The sequence below is a fragment of the Chenopodium album genome, chromosome 15 (genome assembly GCF_948465745.1).
Source record: "Chenopodium album chromosome 15, dcCheAlbu1.1, whole genome shotgun sequence".
Taxonomy (NCBI): domain Eukaryota; kingdom Viridiplantae; phylum Streptophyta; class Magnoliopsida; order Caryophyllales; family Amaranthaceae; genus Chenopodium; species Chenopodium album.
The window spans coordinates 46,820,948-46,839,609 of NC_137848.1; the positions used below are offsets into that span (position 1 = coordinate 46,820,948).

At 35.5% G+C, this 18,662-nt stretch overlaps 1 protein-coding gene and 1 pseudogene across 2 annotated transcripts; both read right to left on the reverse strand.

The window, feature by feature from the left end:
• Positions 1–8: 8 nt before the first annotated feature.
• Positions 9–1,127, reverse strand: LOC145583217 (dehydration-responsive element-binding protein 2F pseudogene; annotated as a pseudogene).
• A 3,877-nt stretch (positions 1,128–5,004) lies between these two features.
• LOC145582363 (uncharacterized) lies at positions 5,005–11,139 on the reverse strand. Of its 2 annotated transcripts, none has more exons than XM_081639363.1 (7): positions 10,968–11,139; positions 9,018–9,148; positions 8,691–8,887; positions 8,457–8,555; positions 6,797–8,334; positions 5,846–5,918; positions 5,005–5,449 (listed from the first exon to the last, which is right to left on the reverse strand). In XM_081639363.1, the coding sequence occupies exons 2-7, from the start codon at positions 9,106–9,108 to the stop codon at positions 5,291–5,293; spliced, it is 2,157 nt and encodes a 718-aa protein (XP_081495489.1). In that variant the 5' UTR covers positions 9,109–9,148; positions 10,968–11,139; the 3' UTR covers positions 5,005–5,290. The 2 variants fall into 2 exon arrangements, 1 of the variants encoding a protein (XP_081495489.1); XR_014099867.1 differs by having other exon boundaries at positions 5,380–5,449; positions 5,846–6,244.
• Between the last annotated feature and the right edge of the window lie 7,523 nt (positions 11,140–18,662).

Sequence of the window (18,662 nt, forward strand, 5' to 3'; positions counted from 1 at the left end):
GTCTTAGTCAATGATTTAAACTTGGAAACGCACAAAGGCGTTACTTTCTTAGCTTCTTTTTCTACCAAAACCCATCTAACTAGCGTATTTTATTCCCAAAAGAGACCAATTAGTCATAACTACATCTCATACAAATCTTATAGGACATTAAATCAGGTTACATGTATCTAAATACTCTCTAAAGACTGACATTAACTAGATTTGGGAAATCAAATGAAGCTCTTCAAAAGTCCCAGATACCAGGTGGGAAAGTTATTAGCTCTTGCTGCATATTATAGTCTCCATAACTGCTTGTCCCCTCTCAAGATTTCAACTAATTCATCCCACTCGGAATTCATCTCCTCCATGTTATTCTCGTTCAACTCATCATTCTCGCCATTATTTGCATCAACTTTGTTATCGTAAGCTGCTTGTCCTTCCTTCAAAACTCCCATCTGCTCCAAAAACTCGTGCAAATCAATCTGAGGCTTCTCCCACTTCTGTTTGTCATTATCAATTTCAACTTCTTTATTATCCCTCTTCACATTCTTGGGTTCAGACTTATTCTTATGATCACTCAAAGACGGCCTGAAATTCTTGAACTCCTGGAGTCTCTGATGAATAACATGTACACTCGGTTGCACATTTACATTGAGCAAAGACGGTGTTGTCCCACTCGAAGCAGGGAACATGGAGATGAAATTCTTGGAAGGAAACCACCGAAACCTTTGTGATTTGTTCAAAGGGTTAAAGCTACAACGCAGATGCGGAAGATTAAGATAAGCATCAGGCCCATAAAGCCGCCTTGCAGCTTCATCATAAGCCAAGGCAGCTTCTTCAGCAGTAGCAAAAGAACCTAACCAAAGCCGAGTTCTCTTCTTAGGCTCTCTGATCTCAGCTACCCATTTCCCCCATGTTCTCTGCCTTACTCCCCGGTACGTGCATGTCGCGTTTTGAGGCCCTCCTTTGCCTCGAGCAGGGCCTTTCTTCCATGGTTTTGATAGTGACGATTTCTTCAAGTTATCCATTCTTGGATTCTTAGTAAGTGAAGTGAAGTGGAGTGGAGTGTTTGGTGTGAATGTTGAGCGTAAAAAGGCGCGGGTATAAGTAGAGATTGAAAAAGGTTGGAAATTTAAATGCATTCACGTTTAGAGAATTGGAGTTCAAAGCCCATGTGACCGTTACAAATCTTTGGTCTTGTTGTAGATGATCAATTTTCTACTTTTTCCACGGGATAAAAGATTTCGCTAAATAGTACTCAGCCCGTATAGTAATAATTGCAATATTTTTCTTTTACATCCGTTTTATAATAATTACAGAGCCAATTTCTTAAGGATATACTACTCTTTTTTTTTTTTTTTTTTTTATATATATATGCATCAGTTTGACCGATATATTTGCCGAGACGCTACTTTGACCATTAATATATTTAATTGTGTATTAATAAAAATTGTAACAAAATTATATTATGAAACTAGACATTATAACAAATCTAACGATATATTATATAATAACATTTATTTATCTTTTAGAGGTGAAAAAATTAAGTCAACCATGGTATGTGAATAGTGCAATTGTTAAAGTGATGCATTTAAAAAAACGGAGGGAGTACTATTTTATTATTTCTCTTTCCTACTAACCCCACTTGCACAAATATTTTATTATTTTCCTCTTATACTGACTCTACTTATACTACTCTTTTATTATTTCTCTCTCAAACTACTCTGTAATTACTACACTTTATGTTATAATTTCAGCCTACGATTCCTACTGTATAATTTGCTAAAATTTTGCATAATACCTGCTATTGCGATTATTAAGAAACGAAGGAAGTAGGTGAATATTTTTTTCAAGTCATGTACATCGAGTTTGTACTCCCTGTGTGTCTAAATAATTGTGTGTTTGATTTTTTTCACTATTTAAATTTGACCATCATTTTTTAGTAACTTTAAAAAATAAATTACAGCATGAAATATATTGTTAAATAGGTATTAATCCTAATTAAAGTTTCATAAAATCAATTTTTACATATATATATTTTACTAATTATATTAAACTAGTTTATTGGCATATGTGTCAAATTTGACCGTGTCAATTATTTAGAAATGAAGGGAGTTTTAGACTATACTTCATACCGTGTATATATATGCATGCATAAATTTTAAATTGCATATGATAATATAAGCCGACATTAACAATTTAATTGTTAGTATTATAATATGATCATCCGACCATTTTTCTTTCTTTTGATATGTTGTATTTTAACCAACAAGTAAATACCATTGTCAAAAAAAAAATAATAATAAATAAAATATAATAAATAAAATAAAAAAAACCAACTAGTAAATACCCTTATGAGATTCCATCAAAATTTGATTGACTGAAAATTTAAGGAAATAATTAAACTGATTCATCGCAATTTGATCAATGGACACCACACCACCTCCGACCTTCCTTTGGCCCATGTAATAGACATGACTATGTCTCCTTGCCTCCTTGGTATTAAAATACTATTAAAAAAAAACCCTCGCAATGATATTTCAACCCTTTTAAAATAATCCCCACTTTTGAATCACATAAATATTAAATCAAAGCTTTGTTTTAAAGGTTGTTACTTAAAAATCATTGAAACACGTCCTTTAATATTTGACAAATTATATTTTGTAAAAAAAAAAAAATAAAAAAAATAAAAATAAATTATAGGGTCAAAGTTAGGGGCTATTCCGATTTACTGAACTGATTTGAACTGAACTGATTATTATTATTGTTGTTGTTGTTGTTGTTATTGTTATCGCTATTGTTATTGTTTATTATAGGGTCAAAGTTAGGGGCTATTTATATTTAGTGAACTGAACTGAAATGATTTGAATTGAACTGAACTGATTATAACCAATTATTGTTATTGTTATTGTTATTATTGTTATTATTGTTATTATTATTATTATTATTATTATTATTATTATTGCATGCCTAAACTAAATTGTCATTAACAATATTATTAGCTAAATCATATAAAACAAATAAATTAGCAAAAGAACTAAATTGAACTGAACTGATTGAAGCTAAATTGAATTGAATTGAACTGAAATGAAATAAGTTGAACTAAATAGGGCCTTAATCTTAATCATTCAAGATTTAAAAGGTGAAGTGAACGGGGCCTTAATCAATTTATATTTTGATAAACCTTAGATTTAGGGCATGTTCTCTCCAACTTAATTTGAGTTCAGTTCAGTTCAGTTTAACTCAGTTCAGTAAATGAGAATAGACCCTTAAAATGAATTGATTTAAGTGAAAAGTTAAGGGTGGCTTAGATCAAATCGTGTGTTAGGATTGATTCACATTTAGGATTTTCATCATTTGGTTTATTATATGATGAGTAAATAACTAGCATCAATAAATTAACTCAAGTCCAACTATATTTCTACTTAGACTCGAATTGAGTAGTCATATTTAGACAAGTACCAAAGGCTATGATTGAAATCCTAGTACAATATTCTTCTTCATAAGTTGTTAACTACTCCCCCTATTTTAAAATGATGTTTCAAAGAGTAATAAATTTAAATCTAAGAAGGTGAAAAGAATACCCCTAAATTTCACAAATGCACAACTCTGAAATCATTTTATCCTATCGATCAACCAATCAAAAAAGAAGAAGATGACAAAATTACAAAAGTAAAAAGCATTCCTAGGATTCTCATATAGTGCTACAGTTCAAATTTACTAGTCAAATACCGAGTACATAACCAACATTGTAAACTATCACGAGTTGAAATTCACATGTTTTCCTACCATTTTGCCTCCTGATTCTCGGGTCCCTCCCATTTCTTAGCTACTCACCTTTATTCCATGCCCTCTCAATCTCTGTTATATACTGGATTTGTTTGGCAATTGACTGTTGGATGTTGGTTATCGGCTGGTTTGATTGGCTATTTGTATTGGCTTTATTGTTGGCTGTTTGATTTTTTATTAGTCTAAAAACATGTATGGTAAAATTGGCTGTTAGATGTTGTTAGTAACTTAGTAGCCAAAAGCCAAAAAGCTACTCCAAGTAGCTTTTTCATTTTGGCTTAAAAGTCAGTTTTTCAGCTGGCTGAAAAAGCCATTTATCAAACACAAATTTTAGATGTTTGACCAAATGAAAAAGCCAAAAGCTAATAAAAAATCTGATGAAAAGTCATTTACCAAACAAACCCACTATAGAAGTAAAACATAATGGTTTTTTTTTTTCTTTTTTTCTTTTGAAACCATAATAACATATGATGGTTAAAAGAGGTTAAAATGTCAAAAATTTACCGAGTTAAATAAATTAATGCACAAGTGGCATAGAATTTGCCAAGGACTGGAATCACAGGGCTCCTGCTGCAAATCCACCGCCTTCTACACCCATTTATTACCCAAGTTTATGGGAGCCTCCCTTTGTCCTTTCTTCACTCTATTAGTGTCTTAATATTCTCAAACCATTTCATTTTGATTTCTTTGGCTATACATAAACACTCTTGGAGGGGTTGGATCCTAAATTTAACTGAGAATTTACCCACGCAGTTTTGCAATTGACGAGTTTTATATTTTTTTTTTTATTTATTTATTATTTTTTTTTTAATCTTCTTACATATTAGTACTAATACGGGTACTAATATGTATGTAAAGAAAAAACAATATCACATGCGACTATATAAAATTCATTTCTATATACTTGTATGTTTTGAAGACCAAGGCCCTCATCTTATTCAAAATGATATTCAATATATTAGTCAAATTCAGCAAAACTAATTTTAATTCATTAAAAATTTTGTTTTAAATAGTGTAAACTAAGTAACTAGAAAGATTAAATATAATAAAGAATCAATAAGAATAAATTTTATTTTATAAGATTATATAAACTCTAAAAATAAGGTGAAGAGCATAGGGCACAAAGCTATTCCCATCCAACTCTCCAAGTACTATGAAAGCATGAAGTATGGACTTATGGAGTAGTACAATAGCAACAGCTTATCTGTGCATCCAAAACCTGTTGAAGATAACACATAAGCCAATCGCAGCTTCTGATAAATGACGCACACTTAAGAATACAAAAAAGACAGCTTCATTACTCACAACTCCATAATGCGGAGAATAACTGCACTAATCCGACTAAAGGTCTTGGTTAATATACAAAAGAGACCCCGTCTGTGCATCTGCACAGGAAGTTCTTGGTTATCTACATCCACAAAACGTTCTACATCCTGCTACAAAAGAAACTATATACCAAGAAAGGCCCTAAAGCATTGCTACAAAAGAGCTACCTACAAAACCAGATCAAAGAAGATAAGCCTCATTTTACTTTAGGACTTGTCCCACGCGTAATATTTCTCCATTTATCCTTCAGGTCTACAGCTGTTCGACCCTTTCGGAACACAGAATCTCCATATTCCAAAATGCTTTTCCACGGAATGGTTCGACCATTCCCTTGATCATATATTTCTACCCCTTTCTGCAAAGAGAGCAATGATAATTAAGGTGTGAAAATATGAAGTTTTTTCAACAATAATTCAACTAAAAAGTGACTTAATGCTACCAACAAAATTTGGAAGCTCAACTGATCTTATATTATAAGTTAATAACAATAAAAACAGTTGCTAAGCTTAGTTAATACTTCGTATTTCTTAAATTACTTCTTCCAGAAGATAGCTATTTAATTTTTTTTTTTTTTTGGACAAAAAAAATCCTTAATATGGAACGTATGGAGAAACAAAAGGTGGAGGCAAAACATGAAGTATGGAAGTATTACATCAAACAGAAATGCATAGAATCACATGCTTCAAAAAAACATCATGAAACAGATAACATTAGGAAGGTATGCTGATGAAAATCTTAAGGGAGTAGGTACCTTTAACGTTTCTTCCTCCTCTGCTGTCCAACGAACCTTTTTACGTCTACCTACTGGAGATCCTGGAATTGCCCTGCAAATTAAACATAAGTTCAGTCAATTCTAAGCCAACCAGAGAGAACTCCAAATTCATATCACACCTACAACATCTGGGGACACAGAAATAGCTGAAAGCTTCTTAAAAAACAATAGTGCTGCAAGTTACAAACAAAACAAAACCATAAGCTACAAAATCAACATTGCAGCAAAAGAATGCAAGAAACTAAATAGGTCATTCTCGCCACATCCCAGACTTAACGGCTACAAGTTCCTCGGCAACACTACTAACAGTCCACTACCCAATGTGAAAGGAGGATTTCATCGTCAGTAGGATCCAGGGAGGCCAGCATATATGCAACCCTACCAATAAGGCAAAATTCCATCAAGACTACAGTAAAGAATGAAACAAGCAGCCAGCAACACAGTAAAGAACATTTTAGAATCCATCACTCAACAAGGGCAAAAGATACAAAGTACTATATACAAGACCTAATCATATGCTATAGTGCAAGGGACACCCAATAATTTGCTGTACATATAAGTATACCAACATTGGATTTCTTACAGAAGATTACTAACAAAAACAAGACAGACGATCCAATCAGAGCTATGATGAAAAGACACGTTCCAGATGAACTCCTTAGCTCCCAATCAAAAAAAGCATAAATAGACAGAACTCACAACTGATACAGCATAACCACTCGTAACAAGGTAGGAATAATTGAAGCAGTCAACAACTTGATAGCTAATCAAATAAGTATAACAGATAATTGAGTTTAAATCCACCAAATAATAGCATGGAACAAACAAAAAAAAGATTAGTATTAACACAACAGCCAACACTAACACATATTAAAGGACTAGGGAATTATAAGCAACTGCAACAGAAATTATTCTGTCGTTGCTTCTCACCTTAACGGTCTAGGGCATGCCAAGGAACAGGTACCATCATTCCCCTTATCTTGTAGTGGTCCATCTGAATCACTAATTGATTCAGAGGAAGCATCTTCATGAAACTCAGTAATTTTACACCTAGTGAGTTTTCCTTTAAGTTTTAGCTCATTATTATCACCAGACAACTTGACACCATCACAACGATGATCATCCTGTTCCTTATTCCAGATTTGAGATGGGTTTCTTGAAAGTTGGATAATTATTTCAGCACCTTGTCTGTCTTGAAAAGAAATATGCTGTTGTGTAGCCATTACAAATCCATTAACATTCATGTAGGCAGAAGAGTGTGTTAGCTCTAATTGTTTACCTTTCAAACTTGTCTGATGAGACTTAGCAGCTTGATTTACAAAAGTAGCACCTTTCTTCACTTCAGCTGTCTTATCAACATTCTTATGTTTGCCCAGGTTAACATCATCCCCTGATGATGAATCACCATCACGTTCTGGAAGATCTCTAGTCCTCCCTCCAATAAATAGGGAGAGCTCTTTCCTTGCTAAAGAAACTTTTTCTTTGGCTCTAACATACTCTGACATTGCACGGGAATATGCACAAAACGGACAGTAAAAGTTTCCTAGATCATCAAAGCTAGCTGAGCAACCCAAGCAGCTCTCATGAAACAATAAGGGGCAGCTGCTAGCACTGCAAGATAACAATTGGCCATCTTTATTGCACTTCATACAAAGATTTGTCTGTGTCTCTGTCATTTCAAGGGATTCTCCAGTTAATACACATTGTGAACTCGGGAAGTTATGGTTTTTCATGGCAAGATCAATCTCTTTGCGGAAGTGGTCACCATTATTAGGTGAAATTTGTTGCTGATCATGATTTTCCACAGACGTTTTAGGCTGCTCATCATCTATCCCATAAGATTTCCCATCATGTTGTGCATTAACTTTTATGACTTCATGATATTGTACAGCTTCTGCATTACCATTATTAGGTGAAATTTGTTGCTGATCATGATTTTCCGCATACGTTTTAGACTGCTCATCATCTTTCCCATAAGATTTACCATCATAAATTGCATTAACTTTTATGACTTCATGATATTGTCCATCTTCTGCATTGTTACAGATTTGATTGCTGACAACAGGAGCTGAATGCTGATGCTTAGACTGTATGCCATACTCCTTGTCCAATTTAAGCTTCTTTCCAGGGGGGCATAGATTGTCCATGTCATGTGAGGCAGCCTCCAGCTCTTGCATATGATTATCAGTGTGGTTACTACTTAGGCCACCCCTAGAAGAAGTTTTTCCGTTTGCAAGGTAGGCTTGTCTAAGCTGATTGTCAATACCACATATTGGGGAACACCCATTTTCTTCTGCTAGCATGGTTTTATCAACATGATCATCTTCATCGCTCCTTAATGGAGGAGATGTAGGATCACCACCGTCAAAGGGAATATCTAACACACATTGATCTCCAACAGCGAGTCCACTAACCTCCTTCAAGGATGCTGCCAGTGGATGTGTATCTTCTACAAACATGTCCTTTAACTGCTCGTCACAAACCAAAAAATAAAACAAAAAACATCAAAACTAAAAATTAAGACCAAAAATCCTCAGCAAAATAGAACCACTTCCCACAAGGAAAAAAAACAATGAAAAGCACCATGTACCAGTTCCAAAGTAGATTTCGGCAAACTTGCTTTCTTGTGCTTTAAGAAAGAATCAGTATTGCAATTCAACTCGTCCGATGCACCCTTAAAACCTGAAGTCTGTATGAAGACAAGAGTTAGCAGCCAACCAAGAGAATGATCACCCCAAGTTTGTAATCTTTTCTCTAGTAAACTTTCAACTTCTTAATACCTAATCAACAAAGAACTATTCAAATACAAGACAAAGCTAGTCACCTCACGTAAAAGGCGCTGAATTGCAGCTTCGCAGCTTTCTGCTGGATCAATTCCAAATTTTGACCAGTCAGACGCAACATGATTTTCACTTGACACATTAGAAGGGCTGAAGAGTCCCTCTAAACACCTCAAGGCAGTAGCTTCCCTCGCTTTTCTCCCTGACTCACCCAATAATGGTGGTGTCTTCGAAACCAACTCTGAAAAGACCAAAAAATGAATCTTAAATACATCTCAACAGACTTTGAAAGCTGAAATGGAGAAGGGGGGGGGGGGGGGGGGTGGGGGGGAGGGAGGAGGGATAGGGGGATTATGGAGTTAGCATGTCACCATATAATAGAGTGACATCCACAAGCTGAGACTTCGCTAAGGCTTCAATAACCCAACTCCACGCAAGCGTAGAAGCAGAGTCCTCTTCCATGCAATCAAGGGTTATAGTTTCCCGCAAAAAAGATTATTTGCTGAAAATGAAAACAAAGTTCAGTATCACTAATTAGAATTAGTTACAATATAGTGCATAGCATAATGCAGTGTTTTTTGCCTATAATGCTAAATCTGCAACCATCACAAACAATTTACAGCTGTCAAATCATAAGGATCAAGGAAAGAAGATGTTCGGAGGAATATAAGTTGCAGATGTTGATGATAAGGTAAGGGAGAACCAGCTATGTTGGTTTGAGCACGTGAGACAGCGACCAAAAGACACGCCAGCAAGGAAGGTAAAGACTAAAGAGTTAGGATATTGGGCGGTTTTAGAAGCAGGAAAAGAAAAGCCTAAGATGACTTCAACAGAACAAGTCAAGAACAATACAAAGGGATAGGTTTTACATAAGCATTAGCTTCTGAATTTTGGAATGGAGGTACAAGACTTAAGTCAATAACCATTGGAGATAAAAATTTGGTTCATGTAGCAGACCCCACCAAATATTGGGATTAATAAATATGATGTTGTACAAACAATATCAGTCCTACGAATACGAAACATGTAATTTAATTTTATTTTCAAAAAATATATATCTTTTCTACGAAATAAGAAAATAAAGGAAATTCAACATCTTACTTAACCCATTCAAATACCAATTTCATTTACTTCAAGTCCAAAGTATCACCTCTTTTCCAACTTAATCCTATATACAACTAGCACAAATATTTGTCCTACAAAAACAAATGTAGCAAAACAACACTTGGGTTATGTTCTATTCACTTGATTTTCACTTATGTGAACTTATCTTATTTTATAAGAACTTATTTTTCAAAAAAAAAAGTAGTTGTAATTTGAACTTGATAACCCTTATCAAAACATATTTTTTCTGAATTGAACTTATCTGAAAATAAGTGAAAAAAAAGTGAACAAACCTTTAATCATAATAATTATGAAACAAATAATGTTTCATCTCTTCTACTTCTCAAAAAGTGCCACTTTGAGCCATTTCTACAGCAAAAAACATGAACAAGATACTACGTATAACATTTAACCAAAAAAAATAAAAAATCTTTAACATCAATTACTAAATTGAATCTGTACTATTAATTGTTAAAGAAGAAAAATAAAAACAGGACTAAAAAAAATTGTAAAAATCACATAACCTAAAACCAATTTCACATAATGCTATGAACCCTACTTATTACTCCAGGCTAGTTAAATCTAGCAGCATACAGCATTACAAGCACAATGTGGCACTACTTCTAACCACACTCTCATCTCACCATAATCTCTGCTACCTCTAGCTAATAAATCAATAAATAAGCGGCAACAATTGCCCTCTCTGCCAATCTGTGTAAAGGAAATACTAGAACAATATCACTAACAATAACACCTAACGCTGAAATTTCACATTTCCCCTGCTGTAAGTACTGGTAAAGCTTGCTGCAATCAGAGCAAACCTCACCCCACTCAAGTTCAACATCTAAAATTCTAATCATTATTGAATTATCAACACAAAGGGTCCAAGCTACAATGCATATTCATCTTATGAGAATCTGGCCAAAATTCTTATACTTTACAATCCCAAATTCCCCAATTCTTTCAATAAATTTCAATCTATTAAACTAATTTCAATTGGGTTCTTCCAATATTAATGATTTCATTAATACCCAAATGAAAATAAAAAATCAAGCCACTTCATATGAAAAATTACAACTCAGAAAGAATAGTCACAAGCTTCGTCAATTTGGGCACAATTGTACGATCGAAATTTTTTCAAAATCCACTAATAACTATTTGTACAACTTATAACCATTTATACAACACTTTATCAATAAATTAAACAAAAAACAAACCTTAGACCGGATGATTTATGAATGGTGAACAATTTCTTCGTCTCTAGGGCTCAGATTCAGATATTTTGAGGGATTAGGGATTCAAGAGGTAGAAATTGAGAATGAAATGAATTTAACTGAAAAATAAACTGAAAAAAGAGGGCTGTTGAGTATTGAACGTGAAATAGCAAGAGTCATTTTTTCAGTCTTTTTATTTTGGAAAAGGAGTATTTCAGTCTTTTTATTCTATTATTATTATATCATTACGGAGTAATTTATTTCTGTTTTAAGATTATTTTGTATAGTACTTGCGAATTAATTTGACAAAAGGGTAAATATATAAAATTACATATAAAAACGCTACTTGAACTAGCGATTTTAGGGAAAAGGCGCTACTTTGACTATGCCGATGACAAGTAAAAAAATGCGTTAATTTAGGACTTTGCCATTTGAGAAATATACAGTAATTTGTTTCTCATGCTGAGAAGCTTGGAATTTCTCTTTTTGAGATCCGTATAATTTTTTTGGTCCTAAATGAACATGTTAGATACTCCGGAAGTAGGGTAAGAGGATTTCAATATTTCAACCTCTAAGTTTCCTCGCAGTAAGATTCCAACCCTAATAACTTTCACGTAATTAATCTAATTTATAAAATGGTTAAAAGTCTTAAAAATAGCCTTAAATAGCGATAGCAACTAAAATAATGAAGCTAATAATATCCTACAAATGATCAACTATACCACTATTAGGTAACTCCCCAGTCCCTACTAAAACTGGCAAAAGTTGACACGACACGAATCAAACACGGAAAATTGAGTTAATGTCAAAGGTTTAAGAAACATTTAATTAAATGGGTCAACACGATACAGCGATACTACATGTTTAATTAAACAAATCGAGTTAGTGCTGAGAATTCGACCACGAATCAACCCGCTTAAGAAAAATGACCAACTTTTATGATGGAATTTATGATAAATATTTTGAACGGGCCTAAATTTTTTTACTTATAACACAATACACAAAACGAACCGAACACGATAAAGCGGGTTAGTGTTAAAGGTTTCCGATACGATTAGTTAAACGAGACAATATGATACGACACGACACGTTTATTAAATGGATCAGATTACGAGGTTAATGTTGAGTTCCTCCAACCCATTTAATTTCGAATGTTAACACGAGAATGATACGACAATACATGTTTGCCAATTCTACTCCCCACTAGCTAGTACACTACTATATCATAGTCTCTAGTGACTAGTAGTCCATTATCACTCTAACTTAATAATTGCAATATATATACTAATATATTAAAAGGTGTTTCTAACAAAGTTTATGTGTCATGTAGACCCTTTCACTTACACCACATCACCTACTAAACCTCTCATTATGCCACATTAGTACATCAGTATTACTCCCTATAGAAAATAAGGATAAAGAGATTCGAACACCCAACCTCTTATTAATAAGATGGTAATTTAACCATCTAAGCAAATTAGCAACCATGTTATAAATATGAAAGTAAATATATATAATTGCAAATCACAATGACTAAAAAAAAAACATTAAAATATATAATCACAAGGTTTAATTAAGTAGCAACCCGATACAACGCTCGGGCCACACACTAGTTAGTAACTAAAAACAAGAAACTACTACTATCATCTTATTCATCTTCCACTAACAATCATAATTTGACGAATTGCATCTAACAAGCTCCCTTGCTCAAATTTTCTGACTTTTAATTTTAAGTCGACCAAAATATCAATTTTGAACACCGCAAAGAGTTTGATCTCCTTCCATAATAAAAGCAAAATTAATTTCCTTACTAAGACTTACTCATCACCCTACGAAAATTGATTACTTTTTCCATAACCACAATCTCCTTTCTTCCATTGATTTGACAAATTTATTGTCAAATTTCACAAAAAATTGTAATGTGCATCCCATCACCAAAACACCTAAACAATTTTGTTGGTGCACAATTGCACATTATCACCAATGCCATACTTTCAAAGCACTTCTCTATGCACAACCACATTTGACATTTTTTGGGTTTTGACTAGTGAAGCATTTCTCTTCACCATAATGCACATAATCATCACATCTTTTTTTTTTCTATTTTTTTCCCATTTGCTCTTCATTTTTATTACTCATAAAATGAACGATGACCTACATTGGCTTACTTCCCATTCTCTTTCGATCTAGCCTAGTTCTGAACTTCTGATATCATATTGAAATTATAGTAAAGATGAAAGAGGAAAAAGAATAACTTTCATGAAATCATATGTGTTTGGGTCCAATTTACTCCAATTGGGCCAGTCCATAAATAGTTCAATTATAAAGCCCAAGGTCAAGGTTCAACTCTCCAATCCATGCTAAGTCAGTCAAAGGCCCAGTCAACATGGCAAGCCCACTTGACCCAAGGTCCATTTTCTCCCCTTATGTCAAGGTATAAATACATTCATTCTTCTCTCTCTGCATTCATTCACTTAAAGCCTCAAGCAATTAATACTCTTGCATAGCTTTCTCTCTTTAAACCACCGTACTGACTTCGGCATCGGAGGGGCCTTCCTTGGCACAACCCCCTAGGCCAGTTTACGTGTGTTTGCTGTGTAGGAAATCCTCGGCCTAGTCATCACTTGGTCCGAGTCTAGTCTTCAGCCCACCTAAAAGGACCTATCCAAAGGTCCTATTGTTTTCACCCGAAACAATTTGACGCCGTTTGTAGGGAAGACTTAAAAAAAAAAGCCAATCTCAATCGTTCTACACAATCTTAGTAGCAATGGCTAAGAAAGCAAGAACGGCAAAAATGTCAATAAATCCGGTGACTTCCCCTCGATGAGGAACCCAGTCCAAATGGGCGCGGGGAAAGGTCCACTTTCCACGCCATCTCCGTCTTCATTGCCCCCTCCAAGCGGACGATCCTCCAGGAGAGTCAGTTCGGAGAGGGTGCTGTCGGAAAAGTCTTCATTTCCGCCTCGTCATTCTCGACAGCGGACGGGCTCTCATCATTAGAGCCAGTCGGATGCTAAGAGTCATCCTCGAAGCATCCATTCTCGCTCCCAGCCGAGGATCCCTCAAACGGGGCCCTCGACAGAGAAGATAGCAAGAGCCGTAGCGACCCTAATGGTGGTCATGAAGGCCCAGGTTGGCCCCATGCCACTGCCCCGCGATCGTTCACCTCTGCAACCGAGACAGCTGCGAAGGAGAACCGATCAAGGGGAGGGGGGAAAGCCTCCATCCTTCAAAGAGTTGGGGGACATATGGGAGGAAGACACCTGGAGGACTGAGAGGGAAAGAAAAAAGAACCCCCAGTTCTTTGGAGAATCTTCCCATCCCGATTCTCGCAGCTACAAAAGCAGCAATTCCGCTTCGGCGCGGATTGACCCTGCTCGCCGGAGCGCCCATGAACGCCTCGGCTCCAGGGAGTTGAGTGTGCACAACCGCCTCTCGTACCCTGATCATACTGAGCCTCATCCCGAGTCTTCCCGGCCGAGGACGAAAACCACTTCTACCTCTCTGAGAGGGTAGAGCGAGGTCCCAACGGCTAAGAACAAGGGAAAGACAGTAATGCTACCCACCAATTCTCCATTTGAAAAATGGATTCTAGAAGAGCATGTGCCGACGGTGAAAATTCCGTCGCACATCACATATGATGGAAGTTCGGATCCGAAGGACCATATTGCCTCCTACGAGGGGCACATGCATCTGAATCCCAGGTCTGAAGCAACCTGGTGCAAGTACTTTCCTACTACCCTCATAGGTGTCGCGCAAGCGTGGATCACCAAGGGGGTCAAGGAAGGTTCAATCACCGGTTGGGACGACCTGTCCTCTAAGTTCAAAAGCAAGTTTTCTACGGCAAATCGCCGAGAGAAGACAACTGTAGAGCTCATGGGCCTGTAGCAAGGGGAGACCGAGAGTCTTCGAGACTACCTGACTCGCTTCAGCAACGAGTCGTCCGGAATTACAAGTCTGGACCAAAGGTTAGCTATCTTTGCTTTGCAAAATGGGCTACAAGCTGGCAAGTTCCTTGACTTCATGGTCATGCATCCCTCGCAGACCTTGGAAGAGGCCTTGGATGCCTTGGATAAATTCATCCAAGCCGAGAAATGGAACAAAACAAAGACCCACCCCCAAACAGGGGCTAGGAAGCCAAAACAACAGCAGTCCGAAGGCCAAGGCCAGAAGAAAGGGAAGGCAAAAGCCTCAGAATCATCTTCAGCCGTCGAGCCAAAAAAGGACAAGTCTGCCCCACACACGGGCATATATGAGACTTATACTCCTCTCGCCCTTCCTCGCGCAAAAATCTACAACGTGACGAAGGACGAGAAAAAATATAAAAAGCCGAGACCACTTCCGCAGTGGTATCAGCAGAAATACAAGGACCGATGGTGAGAGTTCCACGATTCTCCGGGACATTACACCGAGGACTGAAGGAATTATGTCTTCGATAAGTGCAATTACTAGATATATCAAGGATCACTGTTATGGAGATAATAAGTTCATTCTATTGGGGCGTCATCCTCTGTTGCTAGACTATGAGAGATGATCTTTGGGCTAGTCAAATAGCCCAAAGCCCTTTAGAATGGATCCTATATTGGTCACACACAAGGGTATTGGGTTAAGCAAGTAAGAGGCCCATTAATGGGCCTCATGAGCAATTAACTAATCATGAATTGGATTGAGCTAGCATAGTTAGATTGGAATTAGGTTTTGGGCTTTTGACATGGGCTCTTATTTAGAGATGAGATCTATAAATAAGATTCATGCCTAGGGTTTGCAAGGAGTAGTCATAATTCACACACTGTGAATTTTGACATCAAGGCAACCAATCCCAAAACCCTAATCCTCTCTCTAACTCACGGCTATCTCTCTCCTCCCCTCGTCCGTACGGCCGGCCACCCTAGGTGGCGCGTGTGGTGTTCGTGGTGGTTAATGGTGGTTCGTTGCTCGCTCTTCTCCATAGAAGGTCAATTGAAGGTTTCAATTGCAACTAACTAGCATTAGTGGAGGTCTTAACTTGTGCCCGTGGACCAAGTAGAGGAATCACGCTTGAGGTTCTTTATCTCCCTTTGTTCTTGCTCGATCGCACGTGGAATCACGCTTCAAAGGTACGATTATTTGTGCTTTATGTGTTATGCATTAGATCCTTGGATTAGGTACTGTATGAATATGATTCATGTTATTTCCGCTGTGTAGTACCTATAAAACCCTACAGTGGTATCAGTTAGCCTATTGCATTTACGCATATTGCCAATAATTCTTTGATAATCCACAATTTTAATTCAATTAGGAGGGAGAATATTTAATTATGGGTCAATTATTATATTAAATGTGATTTAACTCTTGGAATTGATTAAATGTGATTTAATAATGCTCAAAATAGCCATGAAGAGATCCGAATTTTGCCCTAGTTTATTCGTTTTTTTTTCGAACCCTAACCCTAATTTTTTCGAAAATTTCGAACCTAATTAGCCCTAAAATCTGATTTTGTTCGATTTCGATTGTTTAATGCTTCATGATTTTAATCTATTTGATTTTATGTATAAATTGTGAATTTTGCATGATCAACGATTTGATTTAAAAGTTAAATTAAATTGGGGATTATTTTCATGAAGAACCCTAGTTTTAAAATTAGATTATGAATTTAATTTTAATTGGATGAATTAGCATAAAAGTTATGTTTTAATTTATCATGGACCACATGAATTTTATTTAACAAAAGTTGTTGATTAAAATTGAAAAAAAAAAAAAAAGGAAAGAAAGAATTTTCAGCAGCAGTAACCGCGGCTGGGTGGCGCTGCCACGGCGGCTGCCGCTGCTGGTGGTCCGGAGGGAGGCGGGGTGGGGCAGTGGCTCGGGTCGGGGAAGTGCAGCAACAGCAGCACCGTGAAGCAGTTGCGCGGCGCTACTGCTGCTGCTGTGTGCCGCTGGCAGCAGCGTACACCTTGCGGTGTACGACCACCGTGGCCGGCTTAGGCTGGCCACACCACGGTGGCTGGTGCACGGTTTTTCAAAAAAAAAAAAAAAATTATTTCAAGATAATTATGAATTATTTTGGGATAAAATCAGTTTTATTTTGGATAAGTTAAAATATTTTGAAAATATGATCTTTTATTTTAAAAGATAAAATTGGTTTTATTTGGATAAAATCTTTTATTTTAGGATAAAATCAAATATCCAAAAGTTGTTATATTTGATATTATCCATATTTAAGTTGTTAAATTGGTAATTATCCTAAATTAAAGTGGTTAATTTTGGATAAGATTTTTTAGGATATTCTGAGCATATTCCAAAAGGATAATAATTGATTTAAATAATGTGATTATCCCATAATTATTTTTGGATATAATTGATTTAAAATATTGTGATTGGCTAGTAATTAGGATAGAATTTCCTAACTTTGTTAGGATAATCCTTGAGGATAAATATGATTTATCTTTTAAGATTAAAATAAGATTTGATTCTATCTCATGACTAATTTAGAATATATGATATTTTATTGATGATCATGATTAATATATGATATTATCTAATTACAGTAATTAATTAAAATATGAGATATTTATAGCCATGTTTCCTTCATTATGATCATCAGATGTTATAGTTTAGGAAAGCATGATGAGTGATTTATTATATGGCACTTTATAATATATGATATTGTTTATTGCTATATATAGACTAGTATGGCCCATAGATTCTAAAATACGATCTGCGCATCGTGATATATTTTTGCAATCTAAATACGGTCTGCGTACCGTTGAGTATTTTTGTAATTTACTTCATTTTATTTAAGTAGTAGATAGAATAGAGTAGAATTACAGGTTGCAGTTAATCCAAGAAGCCCATGAAGTGAAGGCCCAAAGGAGCAAGGTGGATGCGATCCATGATGATTCAAGTGGGAGCATTTACTTTATTAGTTTTCTTAGGATTAGGGCCATGCTATGTCTTATTTATGCATTCAGTATTTTATGCATGTTAGATTTTATTGATGTTTTGTGATGATGCGCTAGAGTTCACTATTTAATCACAACATAATAAATCTAGATCCCAGTAATATTGATGCAGCTTTTCCAATTAAAAACCCGACGAAAACCTTGATCGTTTGTGATGGGTCAGCACTCAGCAGAGCATCATAATATATCTTGGGGAAGTGGGGGTAGGACCGCATATCTACACTTTTAATTGGTTATATTCAACAAGGTTACCTAAACCGTTTAGAACCTTGAAGCTAAGAGTAATAATTAAACATGCGATGGTTAATTATTCAACCAAGAATTACAAGAGTTGTAATCAGTAAAGAGTTTACTCACCTTGAAAATGTAATGGTTGATGCGGGGCTTCACTCTGGTTAATTATTACACAAATAAAGGATCTTGGAATCATTTTATTCAATAGGGGTCAATTTAAAATTGAATAAAATGCTTTAAAGTTACCAATAAATTCTAAAATTACTTTTGGTACTTTAAATTTAATAAACATAATTGAATTTTGCGTTTACTTATTAGTAACATGTCGTTCTAATTTTATTATTATATATAATCTCCTCGATTGAAAATAAAGTTGAGAAACGTTCTCAAAAGAGTTTAAAAGATAATCCATAAACCTATATTCCGATTTTGCTAAGATTGTTCTAAAAGGCAAGTTTTAGAAATTCATGTCACATGTCTAAGGTTGGTTTTATTCAAAATGTTTGAGTAAAATACCAACACA

What these genes read in the sequence shown, in the direction of transcription:
- LOC145582363 (XM_081639363.1), bottom strand. Translation starts at nt 9,108, where the DNA reads ATGGAAGAGGACTCTGCTTCTACGCTTGCGTGGAGTTGGGTTATTGAA. An exon ending in GGATGTCACTCTATTATATG is followed by an intron (nt 8,888 to 9,017) that starts GTGACATGCTAA and finishes TGGTCTTTTCAG; the next exon opens with AGTTGGTTTCGAAGACACCA. An exon ending in TTCAGCGCCTTTTACGTGAG is followed by an intron (nt 8,556 to 8,690) that starts GTGACTAGCTTT and finishes GTCTTCATACAG; the next exon opens with ACTTCAGGTTTTAAGGGTGC.